We start from the raw sequence: 25342 nt of genomic DNA on the forward strand, positions 1-25342 counted from the left end.
TTGTAGGAGGTGTGCACTGTGTAGGGGACATGAAGCACTGTGTCCATTTGGAAGTGCTACTCTCTTCACTTTGACCATGGGTTATAAAACTTCTGTTTGTGTACCCAGCTGTGCTCGAGGATGAGTATGCTCCGATCACTGTTTCTGCTGCAATCGCCATTGCTGTTCATATAAAATGCTCATGACACTGACAAGATAGAAGAGGAGACAAGAAGAAACTATTTTTCCACCAGTCAACAAAACTCCCACTGTTTTATGAATCCCACTTTTCTCTAGTAAACCAGTTTGTTACAAATCCTAGATTTCTACCCCCAAAGGTCAACAAAGAGCATTACAATAAATTATTTTCCTTATAATTTAATATCTAATTCACTGTTCAAGTTTTTTAAGTGTTTTATTATCCTGGAATAAAACATGCCCATATTACACACAAGACCGTTCCAGTGTAATCTACGACCATGGTATAACAAAACAATTGTTGCCTGCTGTGACGGGGTCCATGGGTTTTGAACGACCTCGGGGGCAAATGGCACCCTTGTCTTTGCCTTGAGTGCCATTTACCCCCTCGGCCCTACAAAACACCATGGACCCCTATACCGAAAGCAACAATTATGCAGAGCCTCACTATAAGGTCACTGTCAACGCAATCCTGAATGTTGCAAATATATATTATTTTCCCTACTGAGTTAATTAGTGTACCTAATGAACAGGTTTCATTTAAAGGCAAGTCAACTCAGAATGGAGTAAACTAAATAAGCACAAATCCAAGTTTGGCCTGAACATCAGCACAATTTAATAACAGTTTTATATGGTCATCACATTAATCATAATAATTACCCTTAGAACTCTGGGGTTTGTTGTCCACTGCCCAGAACGCAACAGACAACAAACCCCAGAATTCTAAGGGTACATCATGATCATGTTAACATCAGTGGGAAGCTTTGGGATATAGACCCTAAAACTATGGATTGCAGTCTTGCCAGATGATAGGCCTATGTTAGCTTCCCGTGAAAGAAGGGAATAATTCCATAAATTTAAAACTAATAACAAGATGCAAAACAGTACACTTCTACTTACATTTGTCGTTCACATTGTCCATTGCTGTCACCGCTAGTCGACCTTTCTCACGCCGCTGGTTCTCTCCTTTCTTTATCAAGAAGAGCTACCAATAACCAGCAATACAACCAGACCACTGGGCCTGGTCCCAAATAGTCAACTAGACTTTTCTGACCATACACTGTTCAAACACTATTAATGGTCAACTATAGTTTGCACTCGAATTTGCCTATGGTTTCAATCCAACTGGTTAACCAGAATTGTCCTTAACTAAAGTGAAAAATGTAAAAACCCGAAAGGGGCATTACTTATATTTATGCAGTTCAAAGCCATAAACATCTGGCCCCTCTGACTGTCAACACATGCTGTCATCAAAATTTTCTTTCTTTTATACTGTTGCTTCTAAAAAAGTGGTAATATAATTGAATAGCCACAGTATTCTGAAACAAAGAGAGTTACTACTCACTAGCATGGAGAAACCTTTGAAGATCTTGTGGAGGAATAAACTTATTCCAGTCATGAGTACCCGATGGTACAACCCCTGCTATATCTTCCGCACCAACAATTGCCAAGGCAAAGGAAAGCCAGGTCTTGTTGATAGTTGTGAAGAAGATGGATCCAGCCGGCTGTAAAATCATCAATAGGGTGTAACATGTGTAATGCATACATGTGTGTTTGACAAAGCACATCCATTTTTCAATTAGCCGAAAATGAATGTATAACAACGAAAGCAATTTCTGAAGGCACAAGTCATTTGGTCCAGTCACAAGTGAAGCCATTTGTCATAGGTCAAGTCAAGTCACAAGTCAATATGGTCCAGTTATCCAGTTACGAGTCAATTCGAGCGATACGTGATTTCAAGCCACAGTCAAGTGATTCAGACATGGCCTTGGACAGACAAAACTGAAGTGGAAGTCCGGAGCTGAACAGAGTCTTACGCTGAAGGCACAAGTTTATGGGTCTAATTTAAAAACTTAAATGGGTTCGACTGACTATTTTTCTGACTTGTGTTGGTAACAAGTCATAACGCGTAAGTCCAAGTCAAGTCACAAGCAAAACCAGATAGTTAAATGTCAAGTCATCAATAACAAAAATAATAACTCAAGCCAGATTTAAGTCCAAGTCAATTGACTCTAGTCTACAACTCTGCCTTTATGGACAAATGGTACCCTAACACCAAAAGGAAACACATGCTGCTTTGGTAATTTTTAGGTTTGAGCTTTTCTTAATTTTGCACCTACCAGTATCATTAAAAATCTCATTTTACTGATTGAACCATTTAATCTATACCACATTACATGTACATTGTCAATAATATTTTCTGAAAAGTGTTGTAACAGAGCAATGTCACACAGTCCATATTAGGAAATAGAGGCACCATTATCGCTTGATGTTTTTCGAGTTTGTAAGATTCCATTTTTTTAAAATTACCATTCAACTCATGAATCCATTGTCTGAGGTTCAGCAATTCTGTGCTGTACAATATAACTCAACACTGTCTCACACATTAAACCATTAATACTTAAAGCATCAACACACAAAGTTGGTCTGCTAAGATATAATATGGGCAACAGAAGTCCTGTTCACTTGTAAAAAGCGTTTATGTAATAAATAATAATATTAATTGACATTTATAAAGCGCCCAATCCATCAACCTGCTCCCAGGCGCGGTATATCAGTACAAGTATGAATAAAGAAATACATAACTAAATGAATGAATAAATACATGTAAATAAGAAATAAATAAAACCTCCATGTACTATAGTTAAATCAATACTAAGAAACTAAAAATGCTTGTTTAAAAAGGTACGTCTTCAGCCGGTCTTAAAACTCTCCACATTCCTAGACTCTCTAAGCTGAACTTCAAGCTGGTTCCAGAGACGGGGACCAGCCACAGAAAACATCCTCTTACCAGCAGAAGACAGCCTAGTTTTTGGGAGAGTAAGCCTAGACGAGTCCAAAGTGGAACGGGTGAATCGACTGGGAATCTTAACATCAAGCAAATCACTTAAATAACTTGGAGCACTGTCATGAAGACATTTAAATATCAGGAGATACACTTTAAAAGACAAGTATGCCACCAGTGACTTGAAGCAAGGTTGTTACCCTGCTGTCACATGTCACGTATGAAAACACAAGGAGGCAAACCTCCAAATGACAGAGCACAGGGTGGACCTGACCCTGATGTAGTTGTTTAACATGCGGATACATGCATGAATGTCCTTCAGGTAAGCTGTGACAATCCTAATTTTTTGGGTCTAACCCGAGAATGAAAATAGAAAGGATTGCACAGTTCAGGCAAATTCTCTAAGTTTAATAATAATAGAACTTTTAAAGGCAGCTGACATATCTAAAACCGAAATCTAGAATCTATCCTAGAAAATGGAAATAAATTTTTAATGGATAAAAGTCATGAATGTGTACGTTAAACTTCTTTGTAATGATGTTATATTGATGCAAACTTTGTTTATTATAAAACCACCATGATGATATTTCAAATGGAAATCAAATTATTGGAGGTCCAAAAAGGAAGATAGCTGCATCAGATAAAATACATGTAATTGAGAATTATTTATCAGCAACCACAATAAATAATTATCAGCTACCACAAACTGTGGAATGGATAACATTTTCAAATAAATGTACGACAACATTTTCTCATAAAGATTAATTTTATATCGTATTGATCTCATAAATTGATACCGTACCAAAATCAGAACAGTTCAGAAAAAATCTATGATTAAATCAATGCAGTCACAAAAGGGAAGCTCCAATGATCCCAACAACAGTACCAATAGCAATGTAGGTCACAAGTACAGGAATTTTTAGTGGAAAATGGAAAGGGTAATTTCAACCACATTTAAAGTGATTTAGCTTTGTGTTTGCAGGTCCAGAGTGATTGATTCCTTTCCGCAATATGGAAGTCAAAGAATGAAATTAAATTTCTCATGAGTTCCCCTTGAAACATCACTTAAAAATTGCTGCAGCGAGTTAGCAGAGCTAGTAGCTGTTACGCAGCGCCCCAGTCGGTGGACTGTGTGAGTGTGAGAAAGATGATTGCGGGGCACTGTGGAGGAAAGGCGTGTGTCTGGATCGCTGCTCTGCGCCCACAGTGAATGGGGACGAATCCTGGGAGTTCTTGTAGTTGCACTGAGGGCCAGGAGTTCTGGCTGTGCTTTACAGTCCTTACCCTCTACAAAGGTGCTGAACTTTATTTATTCGATTTCTTGCCAATAAGAAAGACATCAGTAATTAAAAACCTTGTACTTGTTATTTGAAGCCAATAATTAAAGGTGTCAGTGTCCATTACTTCTTCGTCTGTCTGTCCGGTCAGTCTCTTAATGTCCGTCCCTGAAGTCTGTCCTTAAATGTCCGTCCTGAAGAAAGACTGAGCAGCACGTGTTGGCGGCATACGGCACTCCAAACGGACTCATCACCTAGGTTTACCTGGCTAGCCGCTCGTCTGGGCTCACCAAAGGGTTTAGGCCTGTGCCGGGTACCCGCCCGTCGATTTCAAAACCCGGTTCCATTTTTCCGGGCTGGGTACCCGTAAAAAGTTTATTAGGAACAAACATTCATGCATAAAATGTCTGTGAAATTTCTTACTGAAGGACAGACTTCATGGAAAACCACCGTGCCGATGAAAACCCGGTCCTGCGGTCATACATGAAACTTGAATTCGGAGATCGACAGCTAATTTTGTTACCCACTCCGCCCATTGTACCGCAAGTCGTTTTCCTAGTTCTGGAATTTCCTAGTTCACAAGAGTGAAAAACAACTAAAATTCACCGGCGATAGGTCACTCGCAACGTGTGATTTTAAATATTTCTTTAAATTGAATAGTCATATAAACCTTTGCATCTAATGTCCACTTAATTAAAATGACTTTTTTAGAGTTTCCGTTTTTGTTAATTTAGCGAAAACTGCAAGCTTTTCCCCCACTCTCGGATCGCGCGGCGTTACCACGCAAAGTCGTTGCGAACTCAACTACACGGGCGCAGCAGAAATGTATGTGACGTAATGGGTTCGTCAACTGTGCGGCGCGGGGAGGATAACGTTGATAGCTCACTGTACAGTTTAAAAGTCGAGTCAAACCGTACGCAATTTCTACCTTTTTAATTCATTAGAATTCTTATTTTTCATCTAATTTTCTCAAAATTAAAAGATTCTCTATTAGAAAAGCAACTTTTTCAATGGTTTTGGCTGAAAATGGATTTTTCGTGGGGTTACTTTTTATTTGTGAAGACGTTTTTGTCTCGATCCTAAACCGATCCAGAACTAGGAAAGGTGTCATCATCACTTTCGTCGATCGATCCTGTGAATCCAAATATAAAAGCTTAGATTTTGAAAAAAAAAATTGAAGTATATCCAAACACAAAGTTGACTTCTGACCATATTTCACTCGAATTTGAGGATTTTTTAGCTGCAGTCTTACTGAATAATTTTCGCGATCCGGAACTAGGAAAATGACTGTACCAAACCTATATGAACAAGAGACCGAAGGAGTTTTGTCTTATGAGGGGGGAGCGCTGTTGATGTACACTTGCATGACTGTATTTGTAACTATCACACCCTGTCGGCCTAAATGACTTTTGTGCAGAATAAGTAGTGCTTACTGTTTGAATTAAGAGTATTTTTGTCAAATAAAACAATATGAATGAAAATTACTTTATGTCAGGATTGACGACGAAGCGAGAGCGGATTGTGTAATATTCCTGCGGTACTTGGACTCCACACGGCGTGCGGTAAGTAGCGATCACGCACAGATTGTGCGGTTGATCGGCCTCTTTTTATAATCAAAGCACTAAATGTGCACTAAAAACCCAAAGAGTCAGAGAACCAGTTTAGTTAAGTTTTATACCAAGAAATATTCCGTTTCAAAATTATTTTTAAATTAAAGCAACTTGAATTTCCTCAGTAATTCACCGGAACTGTGGATGAGGAATTGACCAAAAAAGCAGGAATAATTTTTTCTGTATGTACTAAAGCATTTCAAATCCAAGTATTTTTTCATTCGAAAAAAAAGGAAATGTTGACAGGTGCAAGTCATAATACAGTCGGCCAATCAAATATCACTTGTTGAAGTACTTATGCATTAAAATCTCGACAATTTGAACCTCAGGGGAATGGAGTTATCCTGAAAAAGGAGTTATCCTGAAAAAGTATTTATAAAACTAAACCACTTCATCGTGGTACGTACCTTCGTGTGGAAAAACTTTCGTATCGCTTAGTCATTTAACAACATGGAGCGCTGCTATTTTTTTCACTTGGGCTTCCTTATGTGTGGTCACATGACCTTTCTTTTTACGGTCACATGGCTGCTGCAGTGTCAGCGATTGGACTGCCTGAAGGGGACTACAATTGGGCCCGCATTGCAATCAGGTTAGTTTCAGCGTCTTGAAAGCCAGGATTACACAGTTGCAGCTACGTTGGTTTATGCAACGTACTGGTCCTCGTCAGAAAAGAAATGAACTTGCGATGACTCCTGACCCTATATAGACTTCTGATTCTTTCAACGCCATTTGAAGCATTTTGGTGGCGGTTTTTTGAATCAGAAACTTCAAAATAAGTGGATGTAATGGTGTGGGCATTGTTCGAGTTACGGTGGTATTTTTGTACATAAAACTTTGAGCCTTTTTACCCGTGACGTACATAGCACTGATCTGGTCCGCACGTGACACGACCAGCGCCCACCATTCGTGCACGCCACATGCGTTCCGCGTGTCCGTGGTCATGCAGCATCCGGGACATTTCCTTTGAGCGTTTGCAGGTGCGTATATCATGTATGTGGTTTGCAGCTCTGTTCTTTTTTCTGACGTTTCCCGTGAAGATTTGTTTTTTTGTTTCATACATCCACACAAAATTTGAAAACTGAAGATAACAATTTCGTGTGATAAAAAGGTAGGAGAGATTAACTCAAACGTTTAGAACAATGTTCTGCTTGCTTCCTAGGTACCAAAAAGAACCGTGTTTCGGGCATGTGATCCACCGGGTTGCGCGCAATGCCATTATCAGGCGATCTCTTTTCCGGGTACCCGATGTTAACAAAAAACGGGTACCCGGTTCTAAAAATACCCGCAAATGCACACCCCTAGAAGGGTTGGTCGGGAGGCCGGGGCAACCAAGGTGAAAGTCGGTTGGCGCCATAGTATGAATGACACGGATTGCGCCACATGTTGACACCATTATTCCTTTGTAAGACTTTCCTCATCTTTAGAGTCATTATATTCAGTACTGAATATGTGTCTTGTGTTTGAAGTAAAATTTCAATATTCAGTGACAGTGCACCGAAAATTCAGGAGCCAAGTGGCATATTTGGTAGTATAGCAGTGTTTGTTATAGTGGCATAATACAGGAGTGGGAGCAATGTGCACTTTTCATAAGAAAATCAACAATTTGTTCACAGAGGACAATGGGTTTCTTACTGGTGCATAGATTCAAATCTTTTCTCTATCATTGCTGGCAACAGTCGAAAAAACTATTCTTGTGATTAAAACATGCAGTTCTGTGCATTAATAAAACTGCCTCTGTTGTGGCCTTATTCATAAACAATCTGCCATCCAGTATCACCGAAATTGGAATATTCCATCAACTGGAAGGTCAAATAGTTGAATTAATTACTTGATTTAACTCAGCACTTGGCTCTTAATGCATACAACTTCATACAGTGACTCACCTTAGTTAACTGTGAACATGTTGCAACAAGGCCCTCAACATTAGAGACATGCTCAAGTACCTCTGAAGCAATAACTGCATCAAATGCTTCTCCATTTGTGCTCAATAATTCTTCTGCTGTTGCACAGATGTAATTTATTCTCTTCCATAGTAGGCGATCATGGGAAGCATGCTCCCGAGCCACCTGTATGTTCTCTGAGGCAGCATCAATACCAATGACTGTTGCACCAAGTCGTGCTAATGGCTGTGTGGATAAGTCATAAACAATAAGGGTCAAGAGCAATGCATACAGGTTTTTAATGTACCGGTATGTGAAGCAGAGAAAAATTTCAATTGCTGAAAACCCAGACCAAGTACATTACACATGAGTTCTTTTGTAAACTTTTGCGTACATATTTTAAGTTGATGTGAACAGCTTACAAAAGTATTGTCGCATATCTCTGAATTACTGTTATTCATTCTATGTTGCACTTATGCCTAAGAGTTTTCTTCATCACTGTAGCATCGGTGTGCATAAAGCTATTGAATGCAGTTGTGCATCGCAGTTGACCCTTGCGACCATCATGAATATGCATAGAATGATTGACCTGCCCCGCATGTCGCCACTCTGCTCTTGCTCCGCCCTCCTGCCATGTGGGCGGGAGACACTTCCGTCATGCACCATAGCCAGCCTGCACCAGTGTTGTGTCATTTCGCATTACGTACATGTATGCTGTATTTGCACACACGCTGCTTACAGACAGTGGCAGGGTAATCCTCATTGGATATTCCTCTAAAGAGTTACATGTACATGTACATTTATGATACGAGAAATCTGAATTCTCTATGAAAGGCAAGGATTTCCCAACTCTTGCTATCTTGCTTCCTGGCCTGACCACTCACTGTCGTGCGACACTGACCACGAATTGTTGTGTGCTCCGACACATGTTATGGGCAACAGAGTGTTGTGCGGTTCGAGGTAGTAGCCCTATGCTAGTCAGGCAAACATACATGTAGCTGTGTGGCTGTGTCACTAAGACAACAATGAAACAATTTCATACATTTTTTCACCAACCACATTTTAAGATCACAACTCACAATTTAAACAGAAAAACATATTAGTGTCTTTCCCGACTCACACTGTAGCAACAGCATCCTCAGTTGTCCAAAAAAGTTGGATAATTTTAAATGTGAAGATGTGAATTTTTTTGTAACAGTGTTCACCCATGAGGATGTCAAATAGTTTCAGAAGAGTGTAAAGATGCATAAAAAGTGTGTCTAAGAACAATTTATTACAGGAACCTATTCCTGAAAATAGTAATATGGTAATTTGAAAATACAAAAATGTGAAATTATAATGCGTGATTTTAAACCAGCAAGTACTGCCACACCTACAATGTACAGCTACATGTGTACATTTATAGTGATTCCACATTATGATTAACCTGCTAAAAGTATTCTGGCACACCCACAAATCTCAAAATTGGAATTTTACTTTCATCCGTGAACACTTGTGAGCGCTTTCAATTACCAGGGTTTGGTATGTTACTCAAGCCTATATGCAGTGCCTAGCTAAGACACTGATTCTGCATCAATATATTCCTGTTGCATTCTAAAGTGATCACATGTCCCCTCATCTCAGTTAACTACTGGACACTTCCTTATACAGTCTTTGGAGGTTTTCTTTTCTTTGAATTTTGAGTTGACTTTTGGGGTTGGTTTTTTGAGTTTCGAGTTGACTTTTTGAGCTCAAGTTAATATCCTACATGTACATATATGTATTTTCGAGTTGGCCTTACGATTTTTCCACCAAACCCCCAGACAGATGAATTCTTTAACAAACAAGTCAGTAAAGCTTGTCTCAGTTAACCTGGCTTCGATCAACGAAAAGATGCATGCACATGTATACGTACATGAACCGGTAAACTGACTACATGTACATTTAGACTGTTTAGGCAGGAACTGTGTCAAGATTCTATGGGTGGACCTGAGGCTGCTGAAACCCCCTTGAAATAAGCACAGGATGAGGAAATGGCCCGGGCATCATCAGGATCATGGGCACAAATATCTACATGGTCATCTGGGCTAGTAGGTCAGTCAATTTAATAGTCCAAACCATCCAAAGCACAATAGTGTCTCTAGAAACTGGGCAACAGGGCCTGGTAGATGTGATGAACAGCTGTGAGACAGGCCCCCAGATGTCCGTCCACTTCAGCATGCGGACAGGACACCGGAGTTTATCTGAAGAGGAGGTTGCCAACGACTGCATTGCTGCAACAAACATGTCCAGAGGCCGGAAGGAGGGAGTATAATTCTTAGTAAGGAAGCCTAACTACGGAACTAGATGCACACCAAGTGGCTCCCATCAGATGTGGCCATAAGCTACGAAGAGGGCCCTAATTTCACTGCTCAGATGAGATATAACAACAGCCAGTAGGACTGCAAGCTTGATACATGTACTCGAGTGAAGGAGGGAGGCATGGCTCTCTGGCTCAAAGGGAAGGCCGGCCAGGAGCAGGAGAACATCACCCAAGAACCACGAAGGAATGAGTGGCTTGGATGGAGGACATTCGATGAACATTCCCTGGAGGTGGTGGATTGCCGAGTTGATCACCTGCCTTGGCTAGAATGGGGCAATGAGGAGGAAACGGCAATTGTCCTGTTCTATTTTCAGAAGCACCATCAGAATGAGCGATATCGAAGCGAAGGCGTAAGCCAGAAGACCTTTAAAAAAAACCGTGCAGGGCATCCCACGCCCAGGCCTGTGGGGCTGCAGAATGTCAGAAGCTGAGATGAACTAAGCTACATGTGCATGATGCCTACATCCTGGTGTAATCACTTTTTACCTAATCTACTGAAATCAACCAAAGGGCAAAGTTCAACTAAACTGCATTTTCTGTTTTCACGAAGAAACAAAGTTGTCTTCCATACATGTAGGTAAAGTGTTAGCAACATAGCCTCAAACCATAAGCAAAACCCATTTTACAGTTTTCACGAAGAGACACAGCTGACTCTGGAAACAGATACAAATGGAACAATTTTGCACTAGGCATGCACTATGGCAAACACCTGTACTGTGTATGCCATATTCACACAGAGACACAAGTCACGAGAATTTCAGCATTTTCAAAAGACAAAAGTGTTTGTTTAAAAAGTAAACAAATTTAATTGACCTCTATAAATATTATTTTGTAGCTTTGTTTCATTTAAGATCCCTTCTTCCAGGAAGTACATGTAGCATTGGTCAAGTCAAGAAATGTTAAATACTGGGGAAATAAACGTTTGAAAAAGAGACCAACTTCCAATGCGATTTTCTCGGAAAACTACACTCCGGCAAAACTTTTCTCTCTTCACGAAAATGGTGAGAATATCCTTATATCTAATTGGAGTGCCCTTCGTACATGATGAAGTTTCTTACTGGCTGAATAGCCACATGTAGTGCTTGACTAATTTTGCTATTGGCCCATGAATGTCAATCTCTTACAGCGTAATGCATATTCCTGTCTCTGCGTGGATTCTTGTTCTTCTCAGACCTACATGTAGATGCATATACATTGTACATTCTGATTCAAAAATAAAAAATAAATTAGTATTCTCAATTCCCCAGACTTTTTCATGACTTTTGTTCCTTTATAAATTTCAATGAATTTTCTTAGTGTGATGCATCAGTTCATAAAAACCAAATCATCATCTTCAGTTCAGTGTGTAAAGAGCACATAACCTCCCGAGTGTCAGTTCATGAAACCAAAATGATTCATTACGCTGTTTTTACAGTGTGCACATACAGTACCTAAACAGGTATGGTACATGTACAATGTGGGTGCGTTCACGCTGTTACTCCTGTCAACATGAGTGAGGATGCATGCGCATTACTCTCAGGCCAGGAGTATACTCCTGCATGACAGGGAGTATACTCTCGCTGATCCACATGGCGTACTCCTGCCGTTCATGCGCTCTTGTTAACGCAGGTAGCTCACTCAAACGCACCCTGTATGTGTGATTTACTTTGTGGAGACAATGACAATGTACAATTACAGTGTATCAGCTTGTGTAAATGTACAGTGAGGGTAATCGCTGAATCAAATGATAACCCAAGTATTAAAGACAGGTTTGAGGCACACAAATTTTACTCTCATTATAGACTCACCTCTGAGAGAATACCTCCTCCACAGCCAACATCCAAGATGAATGTATCAGCAAGTGGTTGTGATGAAAGTAGAGACTGGCAACCATTCCGTTTGACTAGTCCATCCCTTATCAGAGGAACACGGAGATCATTCAGACTATGAAGTGCCTGAAATTCACCATTCACATCCCACCAAGATTGAACCAGACTCCTGAATTTAGCTACTTCTTCTTCATCAACAGTTGTGTGCAACAATCTTTGGTCGCCGAAGTTGAATGATGCATTCATGAATAAGTGGGAAATTCTGCAAAAGAAAAAAGAGAAAGACAAATTTTTTAAAGTATGGTTGGGTTTGTTGTTGCATTAGTGTCAATTGCAATTTACAACATGATCTTGGTACCAGTACTAGAGTGTCTCATGTGGGTAGCATTTATTCACTGCATGACATTCCAGGCAGTTTTGTGCCGATTCACAAAAATGAAGTACCAGTAAGATGACACTGGATATACTGCTCTGTTTGATTGAACACTATCCATGAATACTTTTATTTACATGGGTTCCATTTAAGAATGCACATTTGAGTGTGGTGCCACCATAGTAATTATACATGTACCTCCTCTTATAATTACATGTAGTCTATAATGGCTGCCTTTCAATGATTTCCCCTATTTAGAATAATAATGATTAACATTCAGTGCATGCAGTGTTACATGTATCGTATTTGGTATGGAATTCCAGATGTGCTCCTAAAAACATCACCCGTTCACATATCAAACCTTGTTTGTCTACTGTCAATGACCATGCATCACACACTACCCCTCCACTGTCTATCAACCATCATACAATCCATCATTGTGCATTGACAGCGGTGCACCTAATGTTGTGCTTCCATTGTCAGGCATCGGCTATCAAGCATCTACATCACGTTATGCCTCACATGTAATTGTACATGTACACCATGCATGTGAATTTATCATGAAAATCATATTGGAAATGTATTGGTATACCCATACCAAGACACAAAGTTGATGTCATCCATACAAAAGTGAAGTATTTTCGGAAGTCAATGATACCGTGATGTTAATACATGTATTAAGTTACTAAGTGACCAAAAATAGCCCTTTAAAAAACTGTGTATAAAGTACAGGTACATGAGCTAAAACACATAGATGTTCAAAATTGCATGTATGATATTAAATTTCACCACAACGTAATCAAGACGTCCACTATAAATTTGATGAAGATGCAAAAATGCAGAGACTGAAGTCCCGGATGGAAGAAACGTGTGCAAAGTGAATGGGCTTTGGCAAGAACAAGAAGAATGAGAACTACTTTTTCTGTTTGCAACAGCACATAGGGCTCTCTGCATTTCTCATGAAAAAAATGCCTTCTCCCAACGTGCATGTTTCCTATACAACATGCACATGTAGGCTTGAAATAATTGTAGAGGATGATGAGAATTGAAGAAATCAATGCCTCAGTGAGCCGGTACTATTATGCAAACAAGTAACTGTTCAAGTTTCCTGTATCTGTGAACATGTGGAGGTGTGAGCAATGCACTGCCACACCTAACTTTGCATAAAGAAACAAAGGAAATTAGCTTTAACTTGGCAAAATGCATTTGGAGACTCTACTTTAAACAAATAGGGGGCGTAAAATATCACTGACTTGTGACATAGACCCATCATAAATATAATGGCTCGTTATTAAGAACTGTAGACAGTCAACATCGACTTTTTCAGAAAGAGCCAAACAGAATTATCACCGACATGACAAAATTTCAAAGAGCAAGTCTAATGAGAAGTAGTTCAATGCCTCACTCTCTTGATAATCACAAGGTAATCATTTTCGAAGGTTTGCCTTGTCTATGTTAGTGCCTTGTCTATGTTAGTGTTTGAAGAAACTCATGAATGTCCAAAATCATGGTGCACTGCCATTTGGTTCTGTCATCAATTTCTTCTTCCTAGCTAGAATTCAGATCTAAATGGATTAGGTAATTGTACTCCATCGATGAGAAGTAACTGTTCTTTTAAATGAACAACTTATTGCTAACTTAATTTAGATCTTCTGCAATGTACGCGTGCTTTTGTTAGTAGTGTTTTGTACATGTATAATCAGTTCCTACTCAACTGATCTTGTTTCTTAAGTGTGGTGATTTTCACTGCTTTGTTGATTTTCAACTATCTCTACCAGTTATAAATGTAGGTCATTCCTTTTAAGTTTTGCTTTTACTCAAATTGCATAGATTTAATGTTGCTGTTTTTTAATAACTTAAATTTGTATTTCTATCTTTTCCTTTTAAGTTTATATGTTTTCATGCATTACCACCCCCTCAAAAATCACCTAGGTTGAAGTGTTACAATAAATATCTTCAAATTTTATCCCAGATATTGCTGTTTATCATTTGTGAAGAAAACTTGAGATTTCAGAGTCTAAGCTTAAAATGCCAGTGCTGTCAACTCTTTTCGTTGTGCCACTTACAGGCAGTCCCAGGTTTTGCCAATTTGGCCTGAAGTTCAGTTTTGCCCAAGAGGATGAAAGTCTGCAAATTCATTGGCTTCTCTGCAGTTGCCACTCCATTAGTAAATGACTGCAATGCACCTAGGAATTATTATTACATATATCAAGCTTTAAGTGATAGAAGTAGTTCACAAGTCATGCTAGTCATTCAGCTTACATTGCCAACTTCTCTATTGCCTATTCTTGTAGTGTTTACTGTACCCAATAAACAAGGCCAAATCCTGAACTTTCAGCTGTAAATCAGCATGAGTCCTCAGAGTCACATCTACAATGTACAAGGTAAAGTATACCATTCAAATCAGATTTAAATTGGATTTGAAATGACATTTGCACAATCCAAGGATTGGGAAAATTCGTGATGACCATAAGGTAAGAAAGCTAGAAGGGTTTGGCGTGTTCTGCCTCAATCAAAAAACAAGAAAGAAACCTGTCCTGTCCTGTACTACATGTCATGATTAAGGACCAAGAGACTTTTTTTTCTGTCCTGATCATAAAGAAATCTGCACAAAATCCTCCGCAGAGTTTAATGTCACTAAGCAAGCTTGCAAACTGACATTATAAGTCAGTATATTGAGTAGAATTTGGCAAAATCTGGCATTGACCCCCGCCTCCACACATTAAAGTTCCATAGCATAAAGCGTTGAGATCAAGCAATTTGTTCCCCTTGACTGGTTTTGACGAGTTCGCATGGTGGTTTCCATATTTTCAACCTTCTTGAAAACATGAATGCTAGGGAACATTCAGCTGAATTGTGCCCTAATTTCCAGACATCACTGTTTTCTGAATTTCATACAAAATTTTTATAACATGAAATTCTTCAAAAAGGTTCAACAGCATGTACATGAACATGTAGGCCTTTTATTAATGAAGCTAAAAGTACCAGTATTTGGCAATAGTTCTATATATGGACATCACAAATGTTTCCCTAGTGGTATATCAGCCGTAAGAAAGCAATAATGTGTCCTAAAAGAGTCAGGAATATCAAACTATACTAGGATACATTGTAGCCCAGTACGGCCTTGTGTACAGACAGAAGTGGAAGCAGCCCGTTCCATGCTGTTCTCACTATGTGCTCCATGCCTACTCTTAGCTTTGCATCAGTTTACATAAAAAAAAACCTTGACAGTTTTGAAATGCCCTATACCCTTGTATTGCTATTTGATATTTCCTGGCGTTCAGAGTGGATTCAGGAGATGGGTAACCCCAGTTGTTTTCATGTCCCTTCCTCATGGCAAGTAAAAATCCGAGTTTTTCAAAAAATACTTAGTCTTGTGTTCTGAAATCCTCATTCAAACCTTTTTAAGAGCTTTCAGTTACTCAGATTTGCTGTCACAGGAAAATTTGATTGAATAGCTTTGTTTCACCTGTGGATCATTCACCTCTCATACCATAGCATTACGACTCCTTGTAAACTACATTTGCTGAAAGTCACACAGAGTATGACAGAGTAGTGACTTTGAGTTATTGAAATAGGATTTGTGCACAGGGACTCAAGTGATATGTCTGTGTGGGGAATTTGGCAAGAGTTCCATATACTGTCTAGACAATGCCACAAATCAAAGAAACTTTCCCCCCAATGACTTACCATATACACTACCCAGTTAACTCGAAATCTACCAGTAGCTGGGGAAAAGTGGGGCTGGGTGTCTGAAAAGTGACTTTTAGGCTGTACTTGGCACACGCACTTCATTGCAGTAGTCACGCCATGACAGTAGCCATTTTCAAGTAATGTAGAACATAGTGCATGTGCGCTTGACAGGTGTCGGGGCACAGGGGACAATGAATATTCATACCTGACTAAATATGAATATTAAATAATCATAGATATTTAATATTTTAATATTCATTATCATGAATATATTTTACTATTGCTAAATATTCATCATAATGATAATATCATGTTGACCCTGCCTTAATTTAACCATAACTTAATGCAGAACACACTGACTCTCTCTGTCAACAAGCGCTCGTGTTGCGCAGTCACTCAAACTGCCGTATTTCTACGTCTAAAAGTTTCTTAACAGCATAGGTTCAAATCCCAGTTAGATGTATGGATACTTACAAAGTAATAAAATAAAAAGTATAGTTTTCTTGAATGGAAGACTTGATTGTGGCAGACACAATGGTCCTTTTTGGTTGATGTGGGCATGCCGCGTACAGTTCTAAGCATGCGACTCATTGACAACTGAGGCATGCGGGGAAAAGTGCAGAGGCTTAGAAAAGACATATTCGTTACAGCATTTTCTTACTACCTGAACAAAATGTTTGTGCCCTCACACATGGAAGGGATGAATTAAAATTATGCAATAAGCTTACTTTTCAATGAAAATTTTTTCTAAAAGTGTATGCACGTAAAATATGTAAGGCCTACACGTACATTGAAACTTACATTTTAAAGAAATGTAATTCAATATACACTGAGCATTTTGCTTTCGTTGATTAGACAAAGTTATCATAGTGCGACAACCTAAATGTACATGTACATGAAGGTTGCCCCTGGTGGTGGGGTGGTAGGTCCATCCTCCAGTATTGGATGAGACACCAAGAAGAATACTCCCCCAAGGATGAATCGGACACCAGATATGCTATCAAGTATTTATTTTGATTATGAGGATGAACAAAGAAATTGACTGGGGCAGGATTTGAACCTGCAGCCTTTGGAACACTGTATTAGTGCTCTACCAACTGAGCTACCCAGCCCTATGTTGGTGGCTCTTCCCATTTGTGTTTCAGGTTTAATGGCTCCTGGCTAGCGCCCCCCGAACAAAGATGTTGACAAAAGGGAAGAGCCACCAACATACGGCTGAGTAGCTAATGTAAGTTGGTAGAGCACTGGTACGGTGTTCAAGAGCCGCAGGTTCAAATCCCGCTCCAGTCGATTTCTTTGTTCATCTTTATAATCATTCATAAGCACCTAGTTAGTTTCCCTATATGATTTGTTTCATGAAGTATTTATATTCACTGATTCATCAGTCTCATCTCAACACTTGAGTTTGCACCTCAAAACCAACCCTGTATGTAAAATGATTACATAACTGTTTAAAAGATATGTAATACAAAACCGCTGCACACTGGTTGCTGACTACAATGACCTAAAATAAATGTCTCAAAATATGGAGGGCCTGATGTTTCGATCCTAGCAGAATCTTATAATCTGCAGAAAAAAGAGAGGGAAAGAAAAGAGTGTTAACCTCTTCGCACCGGGAGGCGGCTATAGCCACCGTAAAAATTGAGATCCTCAGCTCGCTTTTCAGCTATTATTCTCGGCCCATGCTCGAGCGAACACGATGAAAGAAGGCAGACCCTAGCTCTTGTGTATATGGTAATTGGTCTTTGTGTGTAGCCCAGAAATGAAAAGACCGATTTTGCATCATAATCACCAGCTTCACAATAGTCCCCACTTTGAAAAGAGGCAACGGGAATGTGGAAGCTTGAGTAGAGCTGCATGCCACCGAACAGTCAGCGTGTAATTCAAAAGCGTGCAGAGCACGCTGGGCCAACAAACCGAGAATTTACGGTTTGGCAGGTGAGCCTTCGTGGCCAAGCGAGGCTGGAATTCTTGGAGTCGGCTTTCAGAAAGAAATTCCTGCCGAGAAGGGATTCATTAGTAGTTTCTCTTTTGGATGTTCAGGCCATGGGGTTGTATGGTGCGGAGGCGTTTGATCCAAAGCTTCTCCCTGTTGAAGCGAACAGCATCTTCACAGAACTGAAGTGATTCTATGCCCTGTAAGATCATGTCAGACATAGAATGGTTAGGAAGGTTGAAGTGGTGGCCTACAGGGGTGTCTAGTCATTTGGTGTTGACCGCGATCTGTGGCCATAGAAACGCTTCTTGAGAGTGTTCTTGGTCTCTCCAACATACTTAACACTGCACACTCTGCAAGAGATAATATACGTGTATATGACATTAGAAGAGCTACAACTGATAGTGCCTTTGGTTATGTGGGTGGTACCAGAGGAGCGTCCAGAGATTATAACCCCCTGCCACTTTGGGTCCAGTTTCATCCATTGTATTTTTTCTTTCATCTCTTCCCACCTTACATTCCTTTGTTATTCAACCATGCCTTTCATGCACTCCCCTTTATCCTTTGCCCCTTTATCCAGCCTGCAGCTTTCTTGACCTTTCCTTGTGTCCTCTTGCATTCATCCATGCTTGGTTGATTCCCTGTTTGCTTGTTTGTCATGTCCACTTGTCATTTTGCCTTTGAGAAAGATTCTGCTAGGATCAAAACGTCAGGCCCTCCATATTTTGACATGACTATTTAAACTAAAAAAATGTTGCATACAAAGTACATTATACATGTAGTCACACAGTAGTTATTATTCTCGGAGTTATAAAAGTGGTCTTGCAAAACATGCAATTGAAATACAGTAAACTCCGACTAAATCGGCATTGCATAACTCATCATATCGTCTGAGTCGGCCTGTTGACAAAATTCCTGACAGTCTAATACATTTCCATTGAAAATTTCATTTCTAAGTTGGCATTTATAAGTCGTCATTTTGTATTAGACGGCATGTTTTTCTTGGTCCCTTTTCCACAAAACCACAAAAATTCCTTTGTGTAAGTCGGCATGAAAAAAATTCAATACCAGTAGCCCCTCTAGGGCTACACGCATGCGCTCTTTCCTTTTTAGGGGTCGCCATAATTGAACATAGTCTGGTTCCCTACCCAAAAATTCCCTGACGACCCTTAATAATGATTCATCGGGTAGTCAGAATCATCGGGTCTGGTATCCAGACTATATTGAACAAACTTAACCAATGCGCATGTGTGGATGAGTGTATGTTTTCTGTACTGTAACTGTATCTCGACCATGTATGTACTCCACTGTCGAGTCGTGATGTGATATGCAAGTGGCTTGCCGTCCTTGCTTTGTCCTTAGGGGCACATGATCAATTATCGAACTTGCAGCCTGTGAGGATAATAATCGAGAACGAATTTGCAGGGGTCGACCATGGAGGTAGAAATAAACCAGGGTAAATCAAAGCCATTAATTAGTGCAAGGATTCATAATGTACATAGGCAATACATGTGTACGTGTAAGTCTGCAAAATGACGACTTACAGCACAAGTCAGCATTTGCGTAAGTTGTCAAAATTTCTTGAGTCCCGAGAGTGCCGATTTAGCCGGAGTTTACTGTATAACACATGCACTTAGTAAATTACCCCAGTGTGGTAGCTCAGACAGTGATGAGTTCTAGAGCTAGATGTAGGTTTGCTGGCGATGGCCTAAGCATGCAGGCAATTAACCCCCAAAGTTTCGAGCTGCTGTCAAAACACAATACAGTACATTCCAAGTACATGTATATAAAAACGACATAATAAACAATATACTGTATATCAGCATGTGTAAATGCATGGGAATGTAAAGTGTACCAATTCTAGAATGCCTACTCTTAACATAAAAGTTAACGATTATAAAGATGAACAAAGAAATTGACTGGAGTGGGATTAGAACGTAGAACACTATACCAGTGCTCTACCAACTGAGTTATCCAGCCCTATGTTGGTAGTTCTTCCCATTTGTCAATATCTCTGTTCGGGCGATAAAGACCGGACTCTAGAAAGTTCGAAAACACCCAATGCCCATAGGCACAGCCACAAAGCTGTGGCTAAACATACATGTATTGCTCCGCCATTCATTAAACGCATCGTGTAATTACCCTCAACCATTACATACACTGGAATCAGCATTGATTATTTACAAAACAGTGTTTATAAAGTAGTAATTTACATTCGAAGATTAATAAAGAAGTATAATCTAACTGAAAGAATGAAATGTGGACACCCAGAGACTATGGATGTTGAGGCTCTGCCCGCGCAAGGTAAAATGTGGCTTGTGGGCTGCATAATTAATTAGCTCTCTCCTCATCAGGGCGCTGATGTAACTACAGGCCACTGCAATAGTAAAATGCATTTTGAAGGTTTTATACAGTGAAGGCCTATAAGTAAAAATATATTTTGATTAAAGAATCATTATGCCAAGTATTCATCGATTATTACAACCAATCAATTGAAACCCAAACAGCAAAATACATGTATATCATTTTTGTATCTTTCAGAACATGTGCACAAGCCTAGTGCTGAAGACTAGGGCAAATTCCTACAGGAACTGTTCACCATCAATGGTAACAAAAGCATTTTGGTAAGTTGTTGATGAGAATGAGTCAGTTTGCAGTGCTGCAAGAGGGTTTGGTGTCCCTGAAACCACATTGTGGGATGGCCTTCAGGGAAAAGTTGATCCAGAAGTCACCAGGTCGTGACCAGCTCCACTGTTCAGCCTTGAGGAGAACCTGGTCAGTCCCCTGCAGAAGATGGTTCTACCAGGCTATGGATACAGCAGGGTATACAGTCATTGGCACAGCCACAATTTATGCAGTCAGTCTTAATAAAAGGGATGAAAATCCTCCACCTAGCCTCAAGTGGTTCCATAACTTCATGTCAAGATGGCCTGAGCTGAGTGTGAAAAAGCCACAAAGCCTTGATCTGTAGAGAGCAAAGGCAACCTACGAAGAAGTGGTGAAGACATACATGTACTTCACTAAGCTTGAAGAGGTGATGACATAATACAAATTGAAGGCAGCACCAGAGCGCATCTTCAATGTGCATGGGAAGGGTGTCAAATAAAACCGTTCCCCGCATTTCATCGTTGACTCAGCCTCATCATCCAACCCACTTGCTATGACAAGTGGCAAAGGAATGACTGTTACCATCATCAGTGCAGGAAATGCTCTGGGACAGCAACTACCTCCATGCTTTGTATTCCCAGGACAATGTTCATGTGTGGGACAGAAGCTACTCAACAGCTGCTTACCTGGCACAGGTGAGACTGTTATCAACAGTGGCTGGTCCAATACTTCCATGATATACAGGTACCTCTCATCACATTTCTTGAAATACGTTGAGTTGATCAAAAGACGAGCCGATACTCCTTCTCTATGAGGGCCATTGATCTCACATCAACATAAAACTGATTGACTGGGCAATAGACCAAAATCTTTTGCTGTTTGTCTTGCCTGCCCATACAAGCTACAGTGTATGTCTCGCAGCCACTTGATTTGGCATATTTTGGGCCATTCGAGAGCACATATAATGCCCTTTTGTCAGCAACAAATGCGGGCCAACTCCACGACAGGGATCAATTGATACTCAATCTGTGAGAATGCATGCAATGCATAAACAACGGCCCTTTTGCCCGAGAAAAAGAGCCCTGCACAGCTTCTCTATCTGACCCTGGTCCAAGTTGGCCACCTGCATGAGAACACTACAGTGCTTCGGCTATAGCACCATCAATGTCAACTGATAATGATGACAGCAATGTAGATATTGATGACAGTGACAAGTGCTGTGTTTGCCATCGATTTCAACCCATTGAACTTGCCAACTCCATCTACAGTACCTAACGTCACGGGGCCAAAGCATGTTTGAAAACTGCTTGCACTGGACACACATCAAGTACTGTTGCGGTGTCACCCGTCCACGTGCAGGGGATACATTTTATTTTCCTTACCATGGTCTCCCTTGCCTCCAACCCACAGAGGAGTAAAGTTTATGAATACAGTTTCTTTCGTCAGGTTTCCAAGGGAGAATTATTATCACATGATCTCCATTGTAAGTACTAAACATGTTGTTTGTTTCAGTGTTAGAAATAAATGATGTGTGTTCAATTGAAAACATTTGCCATTTTACCACTTTCAATGGTTTCCTGTTCAATGAAAAAGAAACACAGGCTTAGCTGCAACTGAAAAAAACAAAAAAAAAGTGTGTTATGTATGTAGTGTGTTACGCACGTGCACAAGTTGACACGATCTACATGTTTTAATCGTGTTTGTGTTCTTGTGGCAGAATCTAAGTCTTGTGAGTTCGTAGCCTGCTGAAACGTGATCTTCGATGCGTTAACTTTTATCCGTAGTTTTACATTTTGATCATGATGTTCTTGATAATAAATCAGTGTTAGGACACAACACAGTAGGAAACTTTTGGAGTTAAAAAGCAAAGAAACACCTGCTATAGTTTTACCTTTTATTTCTAATTTGAAATTTAAAATCATACTAATACCTTGCGAGGTAAAAAGAAGTTGGTTTGCGAAAAGACGACTCCCAATTTGTATAGGATGAAATGAGGTCGTACGAGAGGCGCCGCGCAGCTGCAAACATTTAATTTACATATGGCTTCACTTGGGCACCGTACCCCCTATACAAACCTCGAAAATAGGTCATGGTCATCGATGGGTGGCGCATTCGTGACAGCATCGGAGATTGCTCCGTTGAGCAAAAGCAAGGTTTTCAAGTTTTGATCGTTGTTTTCACATTGCCTGTGACTGAGGAAAAGTGATTAGGACATTAGCTAATATATCTTGGATTTGTTTGTATTTCTTAAATTAAAGAAAAAGCCTTATTCCCTCGAAAACCGGTCTCTGGTGTGGATACATAGCCTTGTGGGCCATGGCACAGTCCAAGTAACTTGGACTCTACAAATCCCCCTTTTAAATATTTGGACATGGCTACATGGCTCAACCATTTCCAACTGGCAATTTGTAAAGTCCAAGTTACACGGACTACGTAGGCCATATAATGCCATAGGTCAAGCCATGGTCAAGCCATGGTTTTACATCATAGGATAGTTTATTCTATTATCGCGATAACTGTCACATTTTCCGATCAAAATACAGATTGCCTGCTCACCTTCCTGAATTATTGTGTCCTCTCTGTTATTTACATGTAACTCTTACTCTTTAACTTGATTCATAAGAACCTCTACGATAACTGTGAAAATCTGTGTACGCATCGTATGCAAGCGGAGGTGGAGTGTCTGAATCCCAGTATCGAGAAAAGGTTTCTATGATGGCCTTTAAAGCATTTTGTTTACATGAATAAATGAGGATAAACAGAATGATCTAGTTTTCAGAGGTAACAAAATAACCTTATTTTGTGGTAAAGTTCCATATTACTTGTAATTTACTCTATTTTTTTCCAGTTTTCTCCTTAACCCTAACCTTCCTCAATCCTCCAACAGGTGAAGGATTGAGGAGGGTTAGGGTTAAAGAAAGACCGAGATGGGAATAACTGCTGTGCGTCACCTTACACTTATTTATCTGGCATTGAATAACTTCAGTTTTGTTCACCAGAACTTTTTTTCTTAATTACAGCAACAACTTTGACATTCCATTTTATTGCTTAAATTGGTGTTTGCCGAAGGAATAATAAATATTTGCGTATTGCAAATTTAATTTTCTTGGTGGACTCATTCTATCATGGATGTCTAAAACAATCATTAAAAGTGTCTGATTTCTGAGTTTTAATTCCCCAAGAGTTATAACCATATCATTGAACCTGCACTATTTAACTGAAAATTAATGTTAAAAATTCTAAACATCTACTGAAAAATTCAAGTTGTGTAAAAACAACAAAAAATTGGAGACAATAATGCCAATGTACATGTAGTTATTTGCTATTATTTTATTGCCCCGAAGGCTAATTGAGATTGGGGGCACGCTTTACGCACGCAAAGGTTTTTCAGTGCAGAAGCCCTTGATTTGACTCCAAAAAAATGAGCATTTTGGCAGTTAAATGTGCCTTCAGACACCTTTGGCCATTTAAGAATTGACATGTGGCAACCCAGCAACGGATATCCAGGGGCAGGATGGCGTAAGATATAACTGTTAAAGAGACAGACGGTAGGTGATAACAGACACGGTGAACATATGGTGAAGGAAAATTTACAAATTTCGGAAAAATGCCATCTCTTATCAAAAATTATCAAAACTTACAGAAACATGCTGAATTTTTCACTCTGTTTGAATAAAACTTATCCTCGGGTTATAATTTATTGATTACCTGGGCGAATAGGCCTAATTGTCAATTGTAGACTCACTGGCAACGCAAAATGTAGACCCGTAAACAGGGCCCAACGAATACTCCTCCATCGTATACTTGTTGGGCCCTGTTTACGGGTCTACGCAAAATGCAAAATTTCTGATACCACGATTATTAATAATAGTTACATGTCCCACAATCTGACGATAGTCGTAGTGCACTTGTAAGTTGTAGTTGCACAAGCCATGCACAAGCCTACCTACGTGAATGCTGCGGCCGCGGAAAGACTCTTCCAATGTGTCCAAGCGCACTTTTGATTTTACATGTAGGCTTATGGACAAGCAAAAACGGAGATCTGCCAACTACACCAGACATGCCAGACAACAGGCTGACGTGACTGACGGGTTGTATTCTCTGGCACCACTTTTGAACAAAGATCCGATTAACCCTAAAGAGAGACTTCAATTTCATAACTGCTAAAAGTTAGCTCCCCAAAGGTCGCCTTCGGCATGGAGGTTTCCCAAAGCGCTGCACCGTACGCGGTGTAAACAAATACAGTACCTCTTATTTTAAATTTGGTCGTCGGATTTGCCTATTGTCGTTTTGCAATACTCGACTATGGTTCCTCTCTTTGCCTTAAACTGTTTTTAACTACCTGTCTTTGAAGTTGTAAGCGCAATAGTAAGTGCCACAGAACATCAAATAAGATGCAAACGAGCCAAATATTACAGTATTTTAATTTGATTTAAACGCTTTAGACCCACAATCAGGTATTGGTTTTGGAGACGAAGGCTGAGCGGAGACAAGGTTGAGTATTGGAAAACGGCCTATGACGTTTTGGCGACTGGCCAATCTTCGCAAGCAATCGGATTCGTCTACAGATGGCGCGCCAACCACATGTGTCCGTACTGTCATCCATGTCTAGTCTGAGAACGCATGTTACACGAAGGCTAGGCAGGCAGTGCACGTGCGCCTTGTGTCTTTTACGTACGTAGGCCTAGGCCTGAAGAACAGTGAAACACGGACGATTACAACTTAAGACTGACAGCTTGCATGAGTGCTGATAATTAGACCCAACTGATCCAGTTTGAACAATTTGGTAAGATAGCGTGATGGTCCTTCCCTATTCCCATTTCAAATGGTATTTCTTACTTTTACTGGAAACAAG

General features: G+C 39.9%; 2 protein-coding genes and 1 pseudogene across 3 annotated transcripts in view; 2 read left to right on the plus strand and 1 right to left on the minus strand.

Moving 5' to 3' along the window:
• Nucleotides 1-22679, minus strand: part of coq3 (coenzyme Q3, methyltransferase) — a 66679-nt gene extending 44000 nt beyond the window's left edge. The window contains exons 1-4 of the mRNA XM_087146576.1: nt 22563-22679; nt 11858-12140; nt 7733-7975; nt 1523-1682 (exon numbers count right to left, since the gene is read on the minus strand). Of these exons, the coding sequence (XP_087002702.1) occupies nt 1523-1682; nt 7733-7975; nt 11858-12124 (670 nt within the window). The 5' untranslated portion in view covers nt 12125-12140; nt 22563-22679. The remainder of the gene's footprint in view (nt 1-1522; nt 1683-7732; nt 7976-11857; nt 12141-22562) is intronic.
• Nucleotides 20425-21590, plus strand: LOC147796677 (uncharacterized; annotated as a pseudogene).
• A 2370-nt stretch (nt 22680-25049) lies between the features above and the next one.
• gart (phosphoribosylglycinamide formyltransferase, phosphoribosylglycinamide synthetase, phosphoribosylaminoimidazole synthetase) overlaps nt 25050-25342 on the plus strand; it is a 135654-nt gene continuing 135361 nt past the window's right edge. For both annotated transcript variants that reach the window (XM_022226874.2, XM_087146574.1), the window contains exon 1: nt 25050-25273. The gene's annotated coding sequence lies outside the window, so the exon portion shown is untranslated. The remainder of the gene's footprint in view (nt 25274-25342) is intronic.

The sequence above is a fragment of the Acanthaster planci genome, linkage group LG15, assembly GCF_054643075.1.
Source record: "Acanthaster planci isolate LZ-2023a linkage group LG15, COTS_SCS, whole genome shotgun sequence".
In the NCBI taxonomy this organism is placed as follows: domain Eukaryota; kingdom Metazoa; phylum Echinodermata; class Asteroidea; order Valvatida; family Acanthasteridae; genus Acanthaster; species Acanthaster planci.